At 37.3% G+C, this 21785-nt stretch overlaps 2 protein-coding genes across 8 annotated transcripts; both read left to right on the forward strand.

Annotated features, from left to right (window-relative positions):
* On the forward strand, positions 1-14687 carry LOC128861620 (glycerol kinase-like). 7 transcript variants are annotated; one of them, XR_008454393.1, is made up of 4 exons: positions 1-333; positions 12036-12728; positions 12788-14113; positions 14399-14687. XR_008454393.1 is itself a non-coding variant. In XM_054099876.1 (3 exons), the coding sequence occupies exons 2-3, from the start codon at positions 12113-12115 to the stop codon at positions 13882-13884; spliced, it is 1713 nt and encodes a 570-aa protein (XP_053955851.1). In that variant the 5' UTR covers positions 1-329; positions 12036-12112; the 3' UTR covers positions 13885-14687. The 7 variants fall into 7 exon arrangements, 6 of the variants coding, with proteins under 6 accessions (XP_053955851.1, XP_053955854.1, XP_053955852.1 ...); XM_054099876.1 differs by having other exon boundaries at positions 1-329; positions 12788-14687; XM_054099879.1 differs by lacking the exon at positions 1-333 and adding an exon at positions 3230-3251 and having other exon boundaries at positions 12788-14687.
* Positions 14688-19563: 4876 nt separating this feature from the next.
* Positions 19564-21362, forward strand: LOC128860620 (glycerol kinase-like). Its single transcript, XM_054098252.1, has 2 exons — positions 19564-20177; positions 20258-21362. The coding sequence occupies exons 1-2, from the start codon at positions 19613-19615 to the stop codon at positions 21358-21360; spliced, it is 1668 nt and encodes a 555-aa protein (XP_053954227.1). The 5' UTR covers positions 19564-19612; the 3' UTR covers positions 21361-21362.
* Positions 21363-21785: the final 423 nt, after the last annotated feature.

Consider the following 21785-nt stretch of genomic DNA (forward strand, 5'->3'; position numbering starts at 1 on the left):
ATGCACTTAATAAACGTGTTCAGAATTGCAAATAGCAAAAGGTGGGCTCGGCTCATTTCTTTTAATAACAATCGCTGTGCGTTTGTCTTTGTTTATATTAAGAGAAACAAATGTGATGTTTGAAGTGAAGGAAATATAAAATGAAAATAAATGTAAATGCGTAGATATGTACTTAAAAACTAATCGCACGCTATTCTTATAAATCAACCGAGTATAGTGTTCTGCAAAATACCAACGACTACAATAATTGCATAAAATGTTTTGTCACTCTCTAATACAACAACTTAATACAACATAACCATCCGGATAATGAGCAAATGGTTGCTAATGTATGTACGTATTGTACACTATATTTATGTATATATGTATGTACGCAAAGGTATATATAAAAGTTTACAACCAAATCGACCTTTGGCCAATCAGATTTAGGCACAGATGGGCTCGTCTTCATTGTTGGTAAATAGTAGTTCAAATGATGTTATATCGACCGATGGGTTTGTGATAACGTCACAAAACAAATATATGTATGGATGTATGTACAATGAATCTACCTAATATGGATTATAAATGAGTTGGTGTAGGAAATAAAAATAATGTAGTAGAAGAGAACATTGATTGTTCTCTGATTGTTGATTGTTCTCAATGTTCTCTGGTTGTAGAAGAAAAAATATCTAATACAATAATGTATGAGGTTATAATCAAGGTGTATTAAATAAGGCGATATATTTAGGATTAAAATTACAAGATTTGGCCATCCGAAACAAAATTGTGAGAGTAACTTCAGCTGCGACGCCATAAGGGATTCGTAGCAGAATTAGGCCCACTCATGAAACATGTATTTTTACGTTGTCGAAACCAAACAGTCTGTGTTCACAAGGGTGATATATTAGCAGGTTTGACCATCCTAGACTCTCTGAATTTTCTCAGCCATGGTTGCTCAGACCATAAATAACGTTCAGACGACAACGAACTAACGTAAATAGTTCTTGTGTTGATTTTTTCTTATATCACCAAAATATTCTCAGTTTTGTCGTAAACAAACCGCTGTTACATTCCCTGTTACGTCGTAAACCAGTTGATTCCTTCAAACTCGCTGAGAGCCGGTTAGCGGTTTGCTGTTATTTTTTTTGCTGAATTTTTTCTACTGTGACGATGTACGGTACACAAAGGTGGCGCCCATCTCGTACCATTATTTTGTTGTGCGTGTGATGTCATACTTGTGCAAATTATTCATGTGTTATTTGTGTAAGTTCTCCTTCGTCTTGCATTCTGATTCGTATTTTCACATTTCTTTCACGCTACTTCTCGTACCTGTTCAATGTGCATTGACATGAATACATTTATTTTTATAAATTTGTGCTATAAACGCTTATTGTTGTTCAAATATAAATGCACAAGTTATTCAACTTTTGAAAACCATTCCTAATATGTACATATATGAATATGGTTTGAAATGTAAATGAAAGATGGAAAAAAAATTGTATTTCATTGTCCAATAATCGCTATACATATAGACAGTTTACGTATCCAATGAATCCATTGACCTTGTTCACTGGCTCGATGAATAATTTTTGGCGCCGAAATTTCTTGAATAAATTGTAACAAAACGCATGTGCAATATACAGAGTGGTCCACATAGTACATTGCTTTTTTTTATCATTCTTTCATATCATTTTTACAGTGATAACGCTTACCCGCGGGAAATTTTGACAGAAAGTATCATATCTTCGCGGGACGAAATGAATCGCTTTACTCTTGAATATTGCAAATTTATTTTTAAAGTCAATGTTATGTAGCTCAAAGTAAGTAATTTTTTTTGACGAATCCCATTTTCATCTCGGCGGCAATGTTAATAAGCAAAACTGCCGCATCTGGAGATCGAAAAACCAGCAGGTGCCCGTCGAGAAGCTAATGCATCCTAAGAGAGTGGCAGTTTGGTGCGGATTTTGGTAATTTAGGTCAATGGTGAGTGGTAACTTTTTTGTGGCCGGAATTTCAAAACATGGGTTTTGATGATCTTTAGTTTCCGCAGGATGGTGCACCATACCATACATCGCATTCCACAATCTATTTTTTGCGCACCAAGTTCGGTATACGCGTCTCGGCTATGCTAATTGGCAACCTCGGATCTGACGCTGTTAGACTATTTTCTATGGCGTATCGTTAAATATCGGCGCTATGCGAACGATCGATTAACGATTCAGGCTCTTAAGGCGAATATCAATAAACCAATAATATACAGAAAAAATTTATTTTTCTTCATCTTTTTGCATTTTTAAAAGTACCCCTCTATATGGACCACCCAGTAAATACTTTTGCATATGTATGTACTACTGCTACGAATGAGAAAATATGTATGCGCATTAGGGTGTCCTTTATTTTGAAAAGGTTTTGGATTCCCGGTCTTCCCCCTATAAATAGGAAAATAGCCTAAAACATACATATACATACATACATACATGCGTACATATATATGCCAATTAAAAAAGATTCAGCGATTGAAATCCTGAAAAATTGCGATTTTCTAACTTTTTAATTTATTTGTTATAATTTCTCACTTTTCTAAAATGACTGAAATTAGGGAAATTAACCAACTAATCATGAAGTTACAGAACCAAATAGCTATCGTGCCCGATATTTCAAGCAAATACAATATAATTAATGAATTACATCGTTGCAAATTCATATTCATCCGCAAGCGACTTCTTGAAAGTTCGATTATGACGGGACTACTTCTGTTAAAATTTAAATTTTGTGTTGCCAAAAATCACTTTATTAGCGATTAATTTCAAGTCACAAATGTTCAAAAAATTACACGATCAGAGTCCCTGTGGCTAAATCCTAGGCTTGACTACTGGCTATTCAAAAAAATTGAATAAAAAAATATTTATTGGTTTTTTTTTCTTTGTTTAAAGCATGTTTTGGACAAATTTACGGAATACGTAATTTCAAAGCGTCAAGCGTAAATATTAAATAAATAAAAAATATATGTATATTTTTTTTAGCAATGGAATAAATTTGGGGAGCCTCAAGAACAAAATAAATATATTTTTTTTTTGGTCACCCTAATGTGTAATTCAATTTTTTATTTGGCTTTTGTGAGATAAGTGTAAGCTTTAACCGTTTTGAATGTTTCAAAAAAATTCCATCTGCAACGCATTCATTGATCTGCTTTTTGCAAGGCGAATTAGTATTTAAGATTTTTATAACCGCGCACACTTGAGTCGTCCGTCTGTTCGTCCGTGCGTACGGTAAACTCGAGCAAAAATTCACACTCGTATATTCCAATTAAATTTGCTACACTTGGCTTACTCTTTGTCCCAGGTAGGTTGCTAATGAAATTTGGTGAAATCTGTAAATAACCACGTCCACCTACCACATAACGGCCAATTTTCAAAAACGCGCAACCAAAAAAAGTGCTATCTTGCAAGCAAAATTACTCAAATTTGGTATAAATGATAAAGTCAGAAACAAAAACAAAGAAAACAAAAAAAGTAAATGCGGTGCAAGTAAAATTTTGAAAAATGGACGGTTTCATGCTCAATTTCGGGTAAATCTGAGTTAATAAAACTTGGTATGCGTCTTGCTTCCCACCTTTCTTAGGTCCGTCCGTCTGATGGTAAAAGCTATAACTCTTATCGCCTATGAGTTTCTTTGATTTCAAAAATTAACAGTCGGCCAAAATTAAATACTTCTAAAATGTGCGCCGGGTATAAAAAATTCCATACCTTATGCAATTAAAAAATATATCCTTTATTCATTTAATCAGTACCACCGTTCGGTTGCATGCAAGTGCCGTTTCGGGCTTCTTTGAACGTGGCTGTAGGTTTCGGCTCCTCTCAGAGATTTTCCTATCTGCGGATTGCTTTTTTTCTGTCGCGTGCTTGTTTAATTGGTTACCGATCGATCGAATGATCTGTTGCTTCGTTGTTGGGTTAGTTGGTCGCGCAGCTTATTGACATTGTCATTGCCACCATTGCCGTCATTGCCACCATTGCCCTCACCAATACCAATCGGCATCGATTTTTTCCTTATCTGCATGACAGCCAATTTTCATAATATACGATTAGAAGTTGCAGTGCTCTTGTTATCGTAATATACATACATATGTATGTAAAAAAGGCCTTCGTTTGTTGCTACTAGTGCGTTCGGCGATCATTTAGTTAATCGCCAATGCTTCATCCATGTTTGCCGCTTTAATGCGTCCCTCAGTATGTGTTGCTTTTAGCTGGTAGACAAACGTGTTTTGCGGTGTTATAAATCTAAACCTCCACAAATAACGAATATAAATTAGGCGATTTTTATTAATTTTATTATCTTTGTGCATTGAAAAACAACAGCCGATCGTAAATTTGCTTACGTTCAACCGCAATTCTCATCAACTTCAGATGCGCACGAACTTCATGTAATTACACAGAGTTTGTACTTTACCCTCTGAAGTAAACACATCCGAGGTTTGTTAGATTACGTACATATGTAAGTCGCATATGCAAGTGTCGTTTTAAACTTTTTTTACCAAGCGTGAGTTTTGAACTTCAATTCTATTTGAAATGTACGCATCGTAGACGGTAGTCAGGATGATGAAGTGAAAAGTTTTAAAATAGTCGTACTGTGCAATATAATAAACATAAGTTATTTAAAAATGTAATAATTTTGCTGCAATCGTCTGTGAACTTTTGGCATAACCTCTTATCTGACTAAAGCAATTTGGCCGATAGATCGTTATAGAATTTAAAAATTGTGTTCGCCATTTATTTATATGTACGCTAAGGCTTTAAATGGTATTTAATGTTTAATAGGTGGAAAGTGCTAAGTCGACTTAAGTGGTTTTTTTTTAATTTCACAGATATCTTTTGATAATTGTGATTGTGAAGGTGAAGTGTACGCATTACATTTTTATGTAAGGTTGTGGGTATAACAAATATCATTGCATAATCGAAGAAATCAATGGAGATCGAAAAAACAAACCAAATAAATGGATAAATGATTGGGTTGGACTTGCGTCTTATCGAGAGGCTATTGATAATTTTTATGGAAGATAAACCAACAGTGATAGCAACTTACTTACGTATAAATCTTTACTTTAATTTAATAAAATTTAGTAAAGTAGCTAATCTTATGAAAATGTATAGGGTGTTTTTTAGAGAAAAGAAGAAGGAAAAGGGGGTTTTTTGAATAGAACAAAAATCAATTAAATAGCTAATAATTTGGCTTAGTTATATCTATATATCTATATACGAGGTGTATCGCGAATTTTGTGTTTTTTCAAAAATTATTTATTTATTTATTCATTAATATCTATTTTGTCCCCTTCAAAGTAATCCCCATGAGATATATTGCACTTGTGCCAACGTTCTTTCCAATCTTCGAAGCACTTCAAAAATCATTTTTTTATCTTGTTCAGCTCCTCCTTCGATGCCGTCTTTATCTCATCAATGGTTGCGTAGCGTCGTCCTTTTATGGGCCTCTTCAGTTTCGGGGACAAGGAAAAGTCACAGGGGGCCAGATATGGGAAATACGGTGGCTGTGGCATGATTAGTGTCTTGTTTTTGGCCAAAAAGTCGTGCACAAGCAACGATGTGCGAACAAGGGCGTTATCGTGATGCAAGAGCCAATTTTTGTTCTTCCACAAACCCGGGCGTTTCTGGCAGATTGCTTTGCGCAAATTGCGCATAACTTGCCGGTAATATGATGCACAATTGCCCTGCAATCGAAGAAACCGGTAAGCAAAACTTTTACATTCGACCGAACTTGGCGCGCTTTTTTCGTTTCGTCTTGGTTCGTCCATTGAAATAATTGAGTTTTGGTTTCCACGTCATAACAATAAACCCACGATTCGTCACCAGTTATGATGCTCTGGAGCAAATTTGAGTCGTCACGGACAGAGTCCAACATCTCATTATCAATGTTCATGCGATGCTGCTTTTGGTTGAAATTGAGCAGTTTTGGTACGAAATTTGCGGCGACCCGTCTCATGCCCAAATCATTGAAAAAAAAAAAAAACGAATGGCACGAGCTATTCGATATGTCTAGGTCTTCAGCAACTTCTCTAACGGTGATTCGACGATTGGCCAATACCATTTTCTTTACTTCATTAATTTTTTCGTCTGTTGTTGAAGTGCTCGGGCGTCCGGCACGCTTTTAGTCGTTCACATCTTCTCGTCCTTCTGAGAACATTTTGTACCACCGATACACGTTGCTTTGGTAGTAGTAGTAGTAGCTTCTCCGTATGACACAGTCAACATTCGGAATGCATTCGTGCCCTTAATTTCGTTTTTCACGCAAAATTTGATACAGGTTCTTTGATCCATCTTTATGAATAGGTAAAAATCGAAGGCGAGCCGAAACACGCGCAAGCAAAGTAGCTGTCAACAATTAACTGAACATTCAAAATGACCGAACTCGTCGGCATCAGTGAGAGACATGAGTACCACCATATCGCCACAAAAAAATCGAATATAGGTACGTAACCTGCGAAAACTCAAAATTCGCGATACTTAATTACTTCGCGAACACAGCTCGTATAGGGACAAATTGGGGGACCTACCGTTTTTAACCTGACTCCAAACAGCAAATATTTTTTATGAGGAGATTTTTCATGGCGTAAATACCTACTCGGAGGTTTGCCATTGCCTGCCGAGGGGCGACGGCTATTAGAAAAAACTTCACCAAACTTGATTTTGGTGTTTCACCGAGATTCGAACCTACGTTCATTCTGAATTCCGAATGGTAGTCACGCACTACCCATTCGGTTACGGCCGAATTATGTTTAATTTGAGTTTGTCTTATGAAAAGCATCCGGTCGGTACAATTGTGTGTATAAACCTTTTCCAACATATCTAGGCTTACCTTCAAGCATTCTCTCGTAGTTAGTTTACTAGTATTGGCCACTTATTTGAAGCAGCCTCACAAAAAATAGTCTAAAAGAGTTGAATCACATAAGCTATGCGGTCAGTTGGCCACCGTTTTGTTGGAACCGATTAGTATTGAAACGATTGGCGTGAGAAAGCAATAAGTTTCATAATTGGCTTGTCACACCCAACCCTGAGGTGCATTGGTAGTTGTTGACTCACTTGTACAGTCTTGTACTTTTTTTAAATGCGACGACACTCTTGCTTAATGGCAGAGCCGGTCTGCCAGAAGTGAGTATGCCGAAAAGTAAGTGAAGCGCTCTGCGAAAGTTTATTACTGAACACGTCTTTTGGAAACTCATACGTTTCCATGATTTGTATACTGTATTGTATTGCTTTTTCATGGCAAAAATATACTCGGAGGTTTGCCGAGGAACGTCTCCTATTAGAAAAAAAACTTTTTTGTCAATTGATGTTTCGTGCATGGCGTTTCGAGCCTGTGTACTTTGGTAGTGACGCACCCACTATAAAATTTTCAGCGCAGACGCAAAAGCGTGTAAAATGAACAGCTACAAGTATTGCCTGTCTTGCTTAAAATAAAGTAGATCAATCAAATTCTGTTATTATTTAGCTAAAGGGTTTTCCAATAAGAGGTTTATTTTGATATTCAAAGAAAAATGCTATTTTTTAATATAAATGATCGAATGTTTATTTCATTATAAAGAGGAAGGTATGCCGTTAATAGTGGAAAATAACATCAGGAAAATGAACACCACGACTTAGCTTACAGGACTATATCCTTTTCATGAAATTTTCCATAACCGAATTGTAAAGTCGCTGACCTATGTCCTCGACAGCCTCACGAATTCCATTTTTGAGGTCTTGAATCGACCCTGGGCTGTTTGGGTAGACCTTCTCTTTCACGTTGCCCCAAAGAAAAAAGTCACAAGGTGTTACATCACAAGATCTCGGTGACCAATTGTGATCACCTCTTCGAGATATAACACGGTCCGGAAACTTTTACCGGAAAATATCAATCGTTTCGTTGCTTGTAGTTTGTAGCGCCGTCTTGTTGAAAATAAACGTTATCCAGATCAACACCAACCAATTTCGACCATAAAAAATCGTTAATCATGTCTCGATAGCGCAATCCATTCAACCATAACACCTGTTATTGGAAAACCCTTTATTAAGAAAATTTGTTTTATTTATATATTGTAGATTTTGTGTAGTATCCATTGCGACCACTTTCTTTTATAAGATGAAAGTTCAAAAATTTTTCACGTTTTTATAAAACAGTAAGAAGAACGCAGTTAAAATGAAAACATTTTTTTCTAACAAGTTCGGTGCAAAAGATGTTTCTTAGATTCGCTCTAAGATCTTTGAATTTCTCTGCTTCTATTCCTTTTTGTGACTCGATCAAACAGAAAAAATCGCAGGAATCCTTATCAGGTGAATTTGATGGCTATTGGATGGTATTCGTTTTGTTCTTGGTCAAAATTTCATACAATGACGACACGGGCTACGGTGCGTTATTATGGTGCAAAGTCCACGAGTTATTTTAATACAAATATTTTCATGTTTGGCGAATTGCTTCACGTAAACGTCTCATAATGACCAAATAATAGTCGTGATTAATTGTCTGACCTTCTGGTAAAAATTCATGGTGTACAATACCATTGTAATCCATAAAGACCGAGAATATCGCTCTAATTTTTGACTGAAAATTAGGTTTTTTTTTGGTCTTGGTTCATTCGTTCATTCAAAGCTCTCTACTCACTCGCCTGATGTCTGGAGTGCGGGTCGTACTCATATATCCACGTCTTGTCTTCAGTAATGATGTGTTTGATGAATGACCACGGCCCCCTTTTTGCTTGAAATTCAAGTCCTTTGGCATCCAACTTTGCAGCAGCACGGCATAAACCCAAATAATTAACTACAGTATCCTGAATGGATTAACTACTATGGATATTGGTCAAGTCTTCTATCATCTCTCTGATGGTTAATTTGTGGTTATTTATCAACTCTTCTTTTACTCTATTAATGTTTTCGTTCGTTTTCGATGTGAATGCCCTGTCACTACGTTCGTCATCCTCCATGGACTCACGATCTCTTCTGAAGTGTTTATTACACTCGTAAATGGCTGTTTTCTTTAGAGCATCATTACCAGCTATCATTACAGTTTTCCAATATTTCTAAGATTTCCGCACCATTGAATCCATTTTTAACGCAAAATTTAATAAAACTTCGTTGCTGCGAATTCATCCATTCTGCAGCCCATTTTCAAAGACGGCGTAACTTTTACGAATGTTAAGCATTGGCGATAAAATTTTGATATGAATGTTACTCACAGATATGGCAACCTAATAAAAGAGCGCCATCTTGTGGTTGTTCTGGGAACTTTTTGAACAAGGTGGTAATTAAAGCAAAGTTACTCACATTTGAAACAAAGGGTAAACCCCAAAAAAAATAAATACAATGGAAGAAAAATTTTGGAAAAAATAGGCGGTGCCACGCTTACTTTGGGTAAATGCGCCCAAACTTGGTACAGGTGTTGCTCGCCATCTCATTTAGATCCGATCAATAATATTTACTTATTTATATATTGAAAACGGATAAGAACCAAACGAAAATCGGACAGCATTGGCACATTGCAGAATAAATGTAACATTGTTACGAAAAAAGGAAACGCTATTACAAAAATTAAAATTTCATAATTTATTAGGTGGTGGCACTAGACCAACAACAAAGTTTTGTACGTTTGATTGTCAAAACAAAATATTGGCAAAGTAGAAAACAAAGAAAGAAAAAAATAAATCAGCTGATTTACCGATACCATAGATTCGCCCTGGTTTCTCCAAATTTTTCCTTTTTTTTTCAAATTTAACATATTTTTAATATTTAATACAAGTATTCTAAAAATTTCTAAATCTTACAAAATATAAAAATTCTCAATATGTCAAAATTATTAAAAATATGATCTTTATTTGACCTACTTTCCCTTGTTTTTTGAATTTAGAGTCAAGTTTGCACTTTCGAGTTAATTTTTTAAATTGTTGAATTGGGTAGAGCGGTGGCTGCTAACGGTTTTTGTAACCTCTTTGTGCATATTATTTTCTGTTTGATTTTCGTTCTACATTTTGTTTTGTGGCTAGCAAAAATTAAACAGAACAGGCCAAGTGACTAAATTACAAACCTTGCCAATCGCTGTCACAACGAAAACAAAAAGTTTGCGGACAATGTTCACCTACCTACAACATTTATTTACTTCTCAGTATGCATGCACGTATGTTATCATTTAAAAATGTGCTATGTAACCCAACGAGTTGTATATTTAATTTGTTTTTGTTCGATTGGAAGCACGCCGAAGCTCAACATATGAAAGTACATAACATGCAGATGTTAAAAGTACCAAATATGCCGTGTAGTCGAAATTAGTACAGTTAAGAAAAAGAGTAGTTTTGTAATAACCATTTCGTAAATACTTTCGATGCGACACGAAATATCAAAATATGCTCAACTAATGCATTTGCACGGTTTTGTGCTCTTGGACCTGGTGCGCGTTTGAGGAGTTTGGCAATTAGATATGCTGGGGCTTAAGTGCGGGCTGGTACCGATGTAAAAATGGGCTAGTCTAGTGCTAGTCCGGTAATAGTTTGATTTACAGTGGGGCAGACATTTATGTATATACCATAGACATTGCTTCTCTGCTAGTGTGACGTCTATACACAAGTTTCCGCTTTTAGCAATAGGGGCTTGTCCGAATCATTCCAATTTGGTTCCTTGATAAGAGAGTTCTGTTTGTGTTCATAGCACAAAAATACATCGAAAACCAATCTCATATCAAAGCAGCAAAAAAAAAAAAAGAAGACACATAGCTCTTGCAGTTAAATATCAAAGCAAGTTTGTTTAGCTGCGTTCAAAACACCCACTGTTAGTGCAAAAAATATATTAAAACGCTCATTGTATGTACATACATATATTTACACGTAATAAATTACATATATTAAAACGTAAAGGGTCTTACAAAAGGCTTGCCTAGATGTTGTATGTTGATGATTCTTTCAGGTTTCACTTTTTTTTTCAAAATACGGCTCTTAACAACTATATGTGAAAAATAACACCATTTAATTAACAGCTATAGGTCAAATCCGCCAAACAGTCGATTCATGAGCACGTCGAGATATCGATTTTGAAGGTTGTTCAGCAACAGTTTGCGCTACAGCAGCAATATTCTCAATAGAATGTGGAATTTTTGGTCTGGCAGTTCTCTCTCTATCCTCGACAGAACCTGTTTCTTGAACTTTTTTCACCAAACTTTGAATTGTTGACTTATTCGGACAATTATTTCCACTAAAAAAATCACGAATTTTACGATATTTTATTCTTAAAGATCGACGATTTTCATAAGAAGTTTCAATAATTTCAACGCATTGCTCTATCGTGCAAAATTGTACATCTGTCCACTTGACAATAGCCAAAGATGACATAAAATAATTTCATTTAGGAATTATTCGCTACTGTCATCTAGGCGTCTCTTTTGCAAGACCTTTTACATATACACTCACACATATATAATATATCGTTTCCAAACGATGTTGTGCCAAAATAGCTAACATAAATTTACTAGCCAATATAAATTTACTACCTATATACTATATATTGGGTGCAGTGAGAAGTTCTGAATGTTTACCGCTAGATGTCTTTAGTGCGTCATATCGCCGTTTTAAAGATAATGAAATGTTTCAAGCAATTTTGAATTTGGTAATGTGCATTCAAAATAAAGTACCACCATAACCAAGATGAAAAGTCGGCGAACGGCAACAAACAAATTTGTGCTGTTTGTTGACGCAATACCGTAGTACGGTAAAGCCTTAATTCTGAACGATTTCGCTCTAGCAAACCATTCGTCGAAAATCTTGATAAAATCTCGAAAATCGTCGAGTCGAACAGGCAAGTAGACTGTTGGGAACCATTTTCTTGAGAATAATTATAATTTTGTTAATTTTATGGTCGAAATACGTTGAGAACATTTAACTGCCCCTAATATAAGCGATTTAATAAACCCTTTTGCCGCTCAGGTTATCCGGTTTCGACTGTGTTTACAAAAGAAATGCATGCAATTATTAATTTCTATTTACAGTTTATACCTATAACCCATAATTTATTATCCATTAATTTTAGTTGGCTTAGAGTGACCCAAAATTAGTTTGTTACGTGACGAGGCAGCTAACTGGTTAGTCACTGGAAGCACCGCAATCATGACGGAAGGCAAACGCCTGTTGAATGGGGCAAAGTGCCGTATAATTACTTCACAAAATCCATCTACGACAAGCAAGAGTCTCGTGGGGGTCATCGATGAAGGCACCAGCAGCGTTCAATTCTCATTATACTCGGTGCCTTTCTTCAAAGAAGTGGCAAACTATCAAATCGAATTGACGATGATCACACCGCAGGATGGCTGGTTTGAACAAAACCCGTTGGAACTGATGGATGCCATTTATGAATGCTGCGAAAAAGCTTGCGCTCAGCTACCCGCATTGGGCTACAGCGTTGCTGATATTAGCTGCATTGGAATTACAGATCAGCGAGAAACGACTATAGTTTGGGATTCACGTACTGGCCAGCCGCTGTATAATGCGCTTGTTTGGAAGGATATACGAAGTGAACAATGTGTTGATCGAGTACTGTCCAAATTAGATAATCATGACAAAAATTATTTTAAGCATATTTCTGGCTTACCTGTTTCACCATATTTCTCGGCGTTGAAATTGCGTTGGTTGTTTGATAATGTAGCCGAGGTGAGGAAGGTGCATCGTGAAGGTTTTTGCAAAGCTGGTACAGTTGACTCGTGGATTGTGTGGAATCTTACCAAAGGTAACTAATTTTTATTAAATATTTTGTTTTTGTACTAAATCGTTGCATCCTTAATGCAGGCGCCTTGCATATTACCGATGTCACAAATGCCTCACGCACTCTACTTATGGACATTGATACACTGCATTGGCATCCACAGCTGTTGCGCACTTTCAAAATAGATAAAAAAATTCTGCCTGAAATTCGCAGTAGTTCAGAAATCTATGGCCCCATCACTAGCGATCGGTGTGTGCTCACTGGTGTACCGATTAGTGGTATTCTTGGCAATCAACACGCTTCATTGCTGGGACAGATGTGCATCAAGCCAGGCCAAGCGAAGAATACCTACCGTTCCGGCTGTTTTCTTTTATGCAATATTGGCGATCGTCCAGTTATTTCGGCGCACGGCCTAATTACCACGGTCGCCTATAAGCTGGGACCAAATAAACCGGCCACATATGCACTGGAGGGATCAGTAGCTGTAGGCGGTCATGCTTTACGTTGGTTGGAGAATCGTTTTCGTCTGTTAAAAGATTACGCAAAAGCGGAACAATGTGCTGAGGAGGTGTCCACAACGGGAGATGTGTATTTTGTGCCTGCTTTTACGGGTCTCTATGCGCCATATTGGCGGAAGGATGCACGTGGTTTAATAATTGGCCTGACGCAATACTCCACAAAGCATCACATAGTGCGTGCTGCCCTTGAGGCGATCTGCTTTCAAACGCGCGACATACTGGAGTGCATGCATCAGGAGAGCGGTTTTCAGCTGAATAAATTGCATGCTGATGGCTCGATCAGCATGAATAACTTACTAATGCAATTACAGGCCGATACGGCAGGACTGACTGTTTTTCGATCTCAATTGACTGACACTACAGCATTTGGTGCTGCATTGTGCGCCGCGCAAGCGGAAGGCATCGACTTATTCTACTTTCATCCCGATGAATTGCCTTACGATGTTTTAGACTACGATACTTTCTTACCAACGAGCACCGAAGATGAACGCTATTATCGTTATGGTAAGTGGAAGCGCGCAGTGGAGCGCAGTATGGGCTGGGTAATTAAGAAACCTGTGCGTCAAATAACCGATGAAACATACAAGCTATTATCCTCGGTACCGGCGGCATTGTTCGTCATGAGTACTTTTGCCATGATTATTCACTCGGCGAGGAGGTAGCTTAAATGTAAAAATTGTACATATTCACATACATACTCGTATGTTTAAAAGAGTAAACGTGTTTATATGTATGTTCAAATATGCATGTACTTATGAAGCTAAAAGCCTTACTTAATTTGTTAACTAAATAGTTTTATATAGCAGGAGTTTTGCTTTGCTGAATTTTGCACCAATACTTACCTAAGTACATGTACTTATATACATATGTATCTAGCTTTTAAGTATGCAAGTTAATTTACCCGGTCACGGTTGTTTTAAAAAAAACAATTTTTATCCGGTGAACGGTCTTTATTTGTTGAAACTTAATTTACAACTGACTTAAAAATTATTCTTAGTTCTAATACTAAAGCTAAGCCCGTGTGCCAGCAACGTGACCCATTCTTTTCTGAATAGGCGTTTCCCACGGAAACGCCAATCGCTGCTCTGGTATCTCTTCAAAAGCGTTGCTCGTGTGGAGTGTTGGGTTACCGTCATACTTTGGTTGAGGTGTGTGAACTGTTGCGTTAGCTTGCAGTTTACTATTATACGAGAACCCACACACTTGTGCTCAAGGGTATTATAATTTTGTATGTAACAGCATACAGGAATGAAGATAGAGATAGACATATGCACACAATAATTGTATATATCAAAATGTTCAGAACGATAAGAGGGATCGTGCGTTAACTGATACACATATTACTCAATCTACTATCCAAGGTAGTTTGGTATTAAAAATGGACAAAAAACGGGCAATAACCACGCTCTCTTGTCGAATAAGGGACAAATGACGAACTTAAAGATAAATACTGACGCAAATAAAATTTTGAAAAATAGGCGTTGCCACTCGCACTTTGATAATGACTTAATAAAACTCGCCCAAACTCGGTACACGTATTGTTTCACATCTCTTTTAGGTCCGACATGAATATTACTGAGGTCGGATTAAAACCACGTCCAATTTTTATATTTTAAAACTAAATAAATTAAAATTGCAGCCGCCATAGCCGAATGCGTTAGTACGTGACTATTATTCGGAAGCGCATAGCTTCGAATCTCCGTGCATGAAACACCAAAATTAAGAAGTTTTTTCTAATAGCGGTCGCCATTCGGCAGGCAATGGCAAGCCTTCGAGTGTATTTCTGCCATGAAAAAACTCCTCATAAAAAATATCTGCCGTTCGGAGACGGCTTTAAACTGTAGGTCGCTTCATTTGTGGAACAACATCAAGACGCATGCCACAATTAGGAGCACGAGCTCGGCCAAACATCCAAAAAAGGGTGTAAGCGCCAGTTATAAAGAATATAAAGACTAAATTTCTGTCCATTCGTCTGGTTGTACAAACTATAATAGGTGGCGCAAAATTAATTATCTAATTTTGCTTTTCAATGACTTTTTTACTAAATAAAAACAATTATTTCGAGTGATGGAAATCTTTATTTTGAGCTTTACGTGCTCTATTACTTGTCTGTTTGTATACTGCCTGTGTCTAGTTGCAAAAAGTTTAAATCTTCCGGTAGGGTGATTAATTTTGCGCCATTTTGTATATCTTTCAGTGTCTATGAGCTTGTTTGATTCCAAAACTGAATACCCAGCCCAAATTAAATTTTACTAAAATGTGCTTGGGTATATAAAGATAGGCTAGGTGTGAAATTAGCTCTCTTATTTTTGAATTATGTTTAATAAAAACATTTAATTATACTAAAATCTATCCTTAAGTACTTATAAAGTTTTGGTTGTGATAAATTGTTTAAATGACAAATTGCCCTGTGAATTTAAATTTTTGCCAGATGACATTATTTAAATTGTAAATATTATATATATTTTTATATAATTATTGCAAAATATTTATTAAGTTATTGTTATTTTACTTAGAATTTGCAAGAATAAAGGAAATTCTGTAAAATGAAGAACGATAAAACGAATGTGGTTTTGTTTTTAATTTTTGATTGAAAAAATAAGTCTATTTATATGTAAGTACATATATGCATGTGTAAGGTGGCGTTAAACTAATTATCCAGTTTTCGAATTTAAAATAACTTTTTTACTAAAAAAACGATTTTGAGTGACGAAAATATTTCATTTGACCTTAGGGCGCTCCATTGCTTGTCTGTTTTGTATGTTTGTTTGTACGGCGCTAACTTGCAAAAATGATAAATCTTCCTCACCCTATAGATATATAGATTAGATATACTACTTTAATCCCCCTTTAAGCAACCTTGTATGTATAACCACTTATTGGAGTTTATTTAATTGTGCATTCTTTTCATTCGTGTGGACTATCGCTTCGAAATGTTTCAAAAAATTTAAATTATCTTACTTATAACGTTTATTTTATGGGTTATTTAAAACTCAGGAACGGTTGGACCGATTTTTATGACTTGTAGAATTTGACTCTGCTCTGCAAAATTACTACTAAAACAATGGAAAAATTCACGGAAAAATATGAATTGAGAAAATTGATTTTCTCAAATATTGTGTATGGAACGACTTTTTTGGTGATGTGTCGAGAACGGAGTAACTGCTTTCAATTTTGACGTGATAACGTCTTATAATTCGATGTAGCCGGTTGCACGCACCAAAAAATGCGTCGTTTCTTGCTCATGCGTCGTTACCTTGCTCATTCGGCGTTACCTTTTCATGCGTCGTTACCTTGCTTGAACTGCAAGCGAGAGCGCGGAACGAACGACAAAGAGACACAATCGGCCCCCGCGTTCGGCAACGTTTGACATCTGGCTCTCTCCTACTTGAGTGAGTATATATATGTATGTATATATATGCGCATATGTAGGTACATAAATTCACATACTTGTATTTGCATATGCCTTCTTCCTGCGTGCATGGGTAATGAACTACCTACTTCTCTGTTGAGAATAGTACGATGATAGGAAAAGTAGGAAATGAAAGGGAGTGATTCGAGTGTAATGTGTCAAATCGATGATGGTGCCTCTTAGTGTTGTTGACTTATTAACGTCTGATGCACAATCGAAATTGAACATATCTTTTATGAATTTAATAAATGTTTCCTAATTTTTCACGTTTGTGTAAATGTAACTTGATCAATTCCATTGCGATTCCATTTAGAAGGAGGCTATATCCATACAAAATATCTATCAAACAAATAAAAATAAATTTTTTTTTTAAAATGCAACCATTCCATCAGTAGTTTCTTATGACGTTGTCACGTTAGACTATCGTCAGTAAACCGACTTTACAGACAACCTCTTTTTTTGTTACTTTTTTGCAGCTGATTCAGTTGCTATTGATAGCAGATGTACGCCCCGATTTATCAGCATTTTTATTAGAATTTTCACAAATTTTAACTCAATTTTCGTTACTTATTACATTTGGTTTCGATTCGAACAATTTTTTCTGAAATCCATAAGCGAAAAGTAATTTCAAAGGTAAGTTCATCATCAAACTGAACTATGCATGTTGTAAAAGGTGATCAATGTTAATTTTCTTTTGGTGATCAATGATCATAAATCTGCAATTCTGACTTTCGACGATACAGATCCAAGGCCAAATTCACTATCGAATTGGAATCACAACCGCTTAAAAACGCGCAGCATAATTTCATCCGAGTTTCACTTTTTTATAAAAGAACTTTTATTCACAGTACAGCTCCAGATACCCGGGTATTGAGCAGTTGGAGCTGCTCTTCGCTCGAAACTCGCTCATTGGTCAACAGCTTAAATGCTTGTTCGAAATTCGCGAGCTTTTGAACAATTTGGGCAGCTAAACAAGAATTACCAATTTTACAATATTTGTCAGCATTATTGTGTAGAGATAATTTGTAAAACTTAACAAAAAGTGTTGACAAAATCGTAAAATTTATTAAAAGTATGATATTACAATATTATGTATGATATTCGTTGGTTCGAATCTCGGTGAAAGCAAAATTAATAAAAACATGTTTCTAATAGCGGTCGCCCCTCGGCAGGCAATGGCAAACCTCCGAGTGTATTTCTGCCATGAAAAAGCTCCTCATAAAAATATCTGCCGTTCGGAGTCGGCTTGAAACTGTAGGTCCCTCCATTTGTGGAACAACATCAACACGCACACCACAAATAGGAGGAGGAGCTCGGCCAAGCACCTAACAAAAGTGTACGCGCCAATTATTATTATTTTTTTTTTTTTTGATATTATTCAAATTATTCGAAAACGCTCGATATACTTGAGCTGTAGCGGGTTCTCGGTGTTCGTTTGCCCGCACTTTGGAAAATGTACGAACAAAATAAAGAGCTTCTTCAATTTCCTAGTTGTTATTAAAATATTTCCGCAAATATTTTTGGTGGTTACTGTTGAAATGATAGTCCCTGGGCGGATGTAAACCTAGTCCTTCCTGTAACGTAGAACCTACTGTCTTCGATACAATATCCCCGTCCTGGAGGCAGCTGAGGTAGAAATGATTCGTGAGAATAATGTCGTTTCATTCGGGCCATTCTAACGGTATACATCCCTGTTAAAGAGTGATCTGAAATAATCCATATAAAGGAAGAGTTAAGAGCGAAGGGAGTTCCGGAGTTCCGAGTTTATAAGAAGATAGGGTTATGTCTGCGTTATGGGAGAGGGAATATCACTGTCATGCGTAGTCTCAGCCAACAAGAAGACTTCTACAGATTTCCGCATCTGTGAATATATAAAGCAGTCAGGTTCCTTTGATTTGAAGGGTTTGAGTGCTCATACAATGCGATACTCCAATAAGCTGGTACCCTAGGCCAGCTAATTTTACGCAAGTCGGAATGTGTAAATAGGTGCTCCGCCGAGACTTTGTTTGTGTTTTCATTGGGGGGATTTTTACGTGACGGGTTCCAAACCCAGCGCACAAGCAGCTATCCTGGGTTGCTTCGCCTTCTCACATTAGCTCGCTCTCGAACAGGTGTTCGGAAGCTACCCGGAGGATACTTGGGCTAATCCCGGAAGTTGTGTCCACTTGCGTGGACTTCTCCATATTGGATAATTTTCATGTCGTCTGAATGGATACAAACGCTTCGGCTCTAAGTATTCGATGCGGTGCTAGCTGATGTTAGCAGAGGAAGAGGAAGGCCTTCTTTGCGCTGGAAAGATTAGGTGGAGAAGGACTTGGCTTCACTTGGTGTGCTTAACTGGGGACGGTTAGCACTAGAAGGAAACGACTGGCGCACTTTGTTAAACTCGGCCAAAATCGCGTAAGCAGTTATTGCGCCAATTAAGAAAAAGAGGGCCCCGCCGATCATCGACTATTTTTCCATTCGCTTCTCAAATACTCAAATGTAATGGGATTCCACGAGGGAATAAAACTGAATCTTGAGGATTCATGCCCACCTTACATGGGTATTTAAAGAGCGAACTTAGCTTATAAACGGCCAATGCTATATGTACATTGTATTATCAAGTATTGGGTATTCAAAAGTGTTAATTTCCACCAAGCCACAATAAACAGCAACGGCGTAGGATTGCAATAACGATTTTTTTCAATTTATTTGTTCTCTAAATTGTCAAATTTTCTTGAAGTTACTCCAGTCACAAATCAATTAATCTTTGTTTATAGACTTTGAAATGCTGAGGACCAAAAGCAAAAACAAAAAACGTAGCTTTTGTTATTTTTGCTCTACTGCTGCTACCTGCTTAATGTGCTTTGATTTGTGGTCATGTCATTTTGAAGCATCTTTGATATATAAAAAAAATCATTAATTGATTTTTCTATATTATATTTATTTAAAAATTTTCTGATCGCTCTTTAGTTACATAAACTATATACATACATATGTACATACATACGGGTAATGATCAAAAATTGATTGGTGTTATCAGGTGTGAAACAGACAATGTTTACTTCAGCATACATCAGCCACCAGATTTTAGTGAAGTTGTCAGGACGGAACAGAATATTGGCGTCTCAATACCACAGCCTGGTTGGTTTGAACAAGATCCAATGGAGATTATTGAAGCAGTTTACAAGTGTTGGGATGAATTAGGTAAAGTACTGCCGAAGAAAGGTCTTACGGTTGAGGGAATTGTAGCCATTGGAATCACTAATCAGCGCGAGACCACGATTTTGTGGGATTCGCGCTCGGGCAAACCTCTTTATAATGCAATTATGTGGAAGGATATACGTACAGATCAAATTGTGGATCGCATTGTTGCAGATACAGATGATCAGAATATTAATCATTTTAAGTTCACATCGGGCTTACCATTGTCACCTTACTTTTCGGCTCTCAAAATACGATGGTTGAAGAATTATGTGCCAAAAGTGCGCACCGCATGCTTGGAAGGTCATTGCAAATTTGGCACTGTAGACAGTTGGATTGTTTGGAATCTAACGAACGGTGAGGAGGTCTATTTCCACATTTCAAACATCGTTTATACACTTACATATTGCATGTAAACTCAACTATTAATTTTACAGGTGAGCTGCATGTGACCGATGTGACGAATGCTTCTCGCACATTCCTTATGAACATTAACACTTTACAATGGGATCCCTTGTTGCTTCGTACATTCAGTGTGGATCGAAATATGCTGCCCGAGATACGCAGTTCGTCTGAAATATACGGCAGAATCAAAAATGAGCGTTGCGGTCACTTGATTGGCAAACTTATAACCGGTATCATCGGCAATCATCAGGCGGCATTGCTTGGCCAGTATTGCGTGAAGCCAGGTCAGGCGAAAAATAGTTACCAAAATGGCCTGTTTTTGATTTGCAATACAGGGGAACGCTGTGTTATAACAGATCGTGGTCTGATTACCACAGTTGCATACAAATTAGGGCCGAGAAAAAAAGCTATTTATGCATTAGAAGGTGTGGTGCCTGTGGGAGGAGCGTGCTTGACTTGGCTAAGGACGCGTTTACGTCTTGTGCGAAATGAAAAGGAGGTGCATGAGCATGCTGACGCTGTGCCCACAACAGGTGATGTTTACTTTGTGCCTGCTTTGACTGGACTTTACGCACCATACTGGGATAAGAGCGCTCGCGGTCTGATCATTGGTCTGACGCAGTATACAACTAAGAAACACATCTTACGTGCCGCACTCGAGGCGATTTGCTTTCAGACCCGTGACATCGTCGAATGTATAAACGATGCGAGCGGCTACCAAATAAACAAAGTCTATGTGGATGGTGAATTGTCTGGGAACGATAAGTTAATGCAATTGCAGGCCGATACGTCGGGTTTGGCGCTGTATCGCATACAAACGGACACAATATCTTTGGGGGCAGCTCTATGTGCAGCGCAGGCGGAGAGTATTGATTTGTTCCGATTAGACCCAAACAAATTTTATGAAGACACTTCACAAAGTGAATTATTTCTGCCAATCAATACCGATGATGATCGTAAACAACGTTACGCAAAGTGGAAACGTGCCGTAGAACGGAGCAGGGGTTGGGTGCCAAAGAGGCCGGGTAGTGATATGACCGATGCAACATATAGATTGTTAGTATGCATACCAGCTGCTGGGTTTATACTAGGTACGACTTTCATGGTGTTACTCGCGGGATGGGGTAAGAAATAAAATGCGCGTAAGAAATATAAACTTATACTTTTATTATGTTGGGAACTGGGTACTAATGCTGAGGGTACATACTCGTTTGGATGAATGAATGAGTTGGAGATAAAAAACCCGAGCGAGAGCCAGTAGTTGCTGGGAGCCAAACCGAGCGAATGCGGTGGATGTAGAAGCAATTCAAAGTTCAATTCATGTAGTTTTGCCATTGTTTTGATTAAATTCACAGGACGTTGCCTTCATGAAACAATTTCTTCCGTATGCGGACACTTCTTCGCAATTTCGGCCTTCAAACGCTCCAATAACGCTATTTGATATTCACTGTTGATGGTATTTCTCTTCTCAAGATAGTCCATGAATATTACACGACGCACATCTCAAAATAACGAGGCCATAACCTTTCCAGCCGACTGTTGTGCTTTCGGGCGCTTTGG

The sequence above is a fragment of the Anastrepha ludens genome, chromosome 4 (assembly GCF_028408465.1).
Source record: "Anastrepha ludens isolate Willacy chromosome 4, idAnaLude1.1, whole genome shotgun sequence".
Classification (NCBI taxonomy): domain Eukaryota; kingdom Metazoa; phylum Arthropoda; class Insecta; order Diptera; family Tephritidae; genus Anastrepha; species Anastrepha ludens.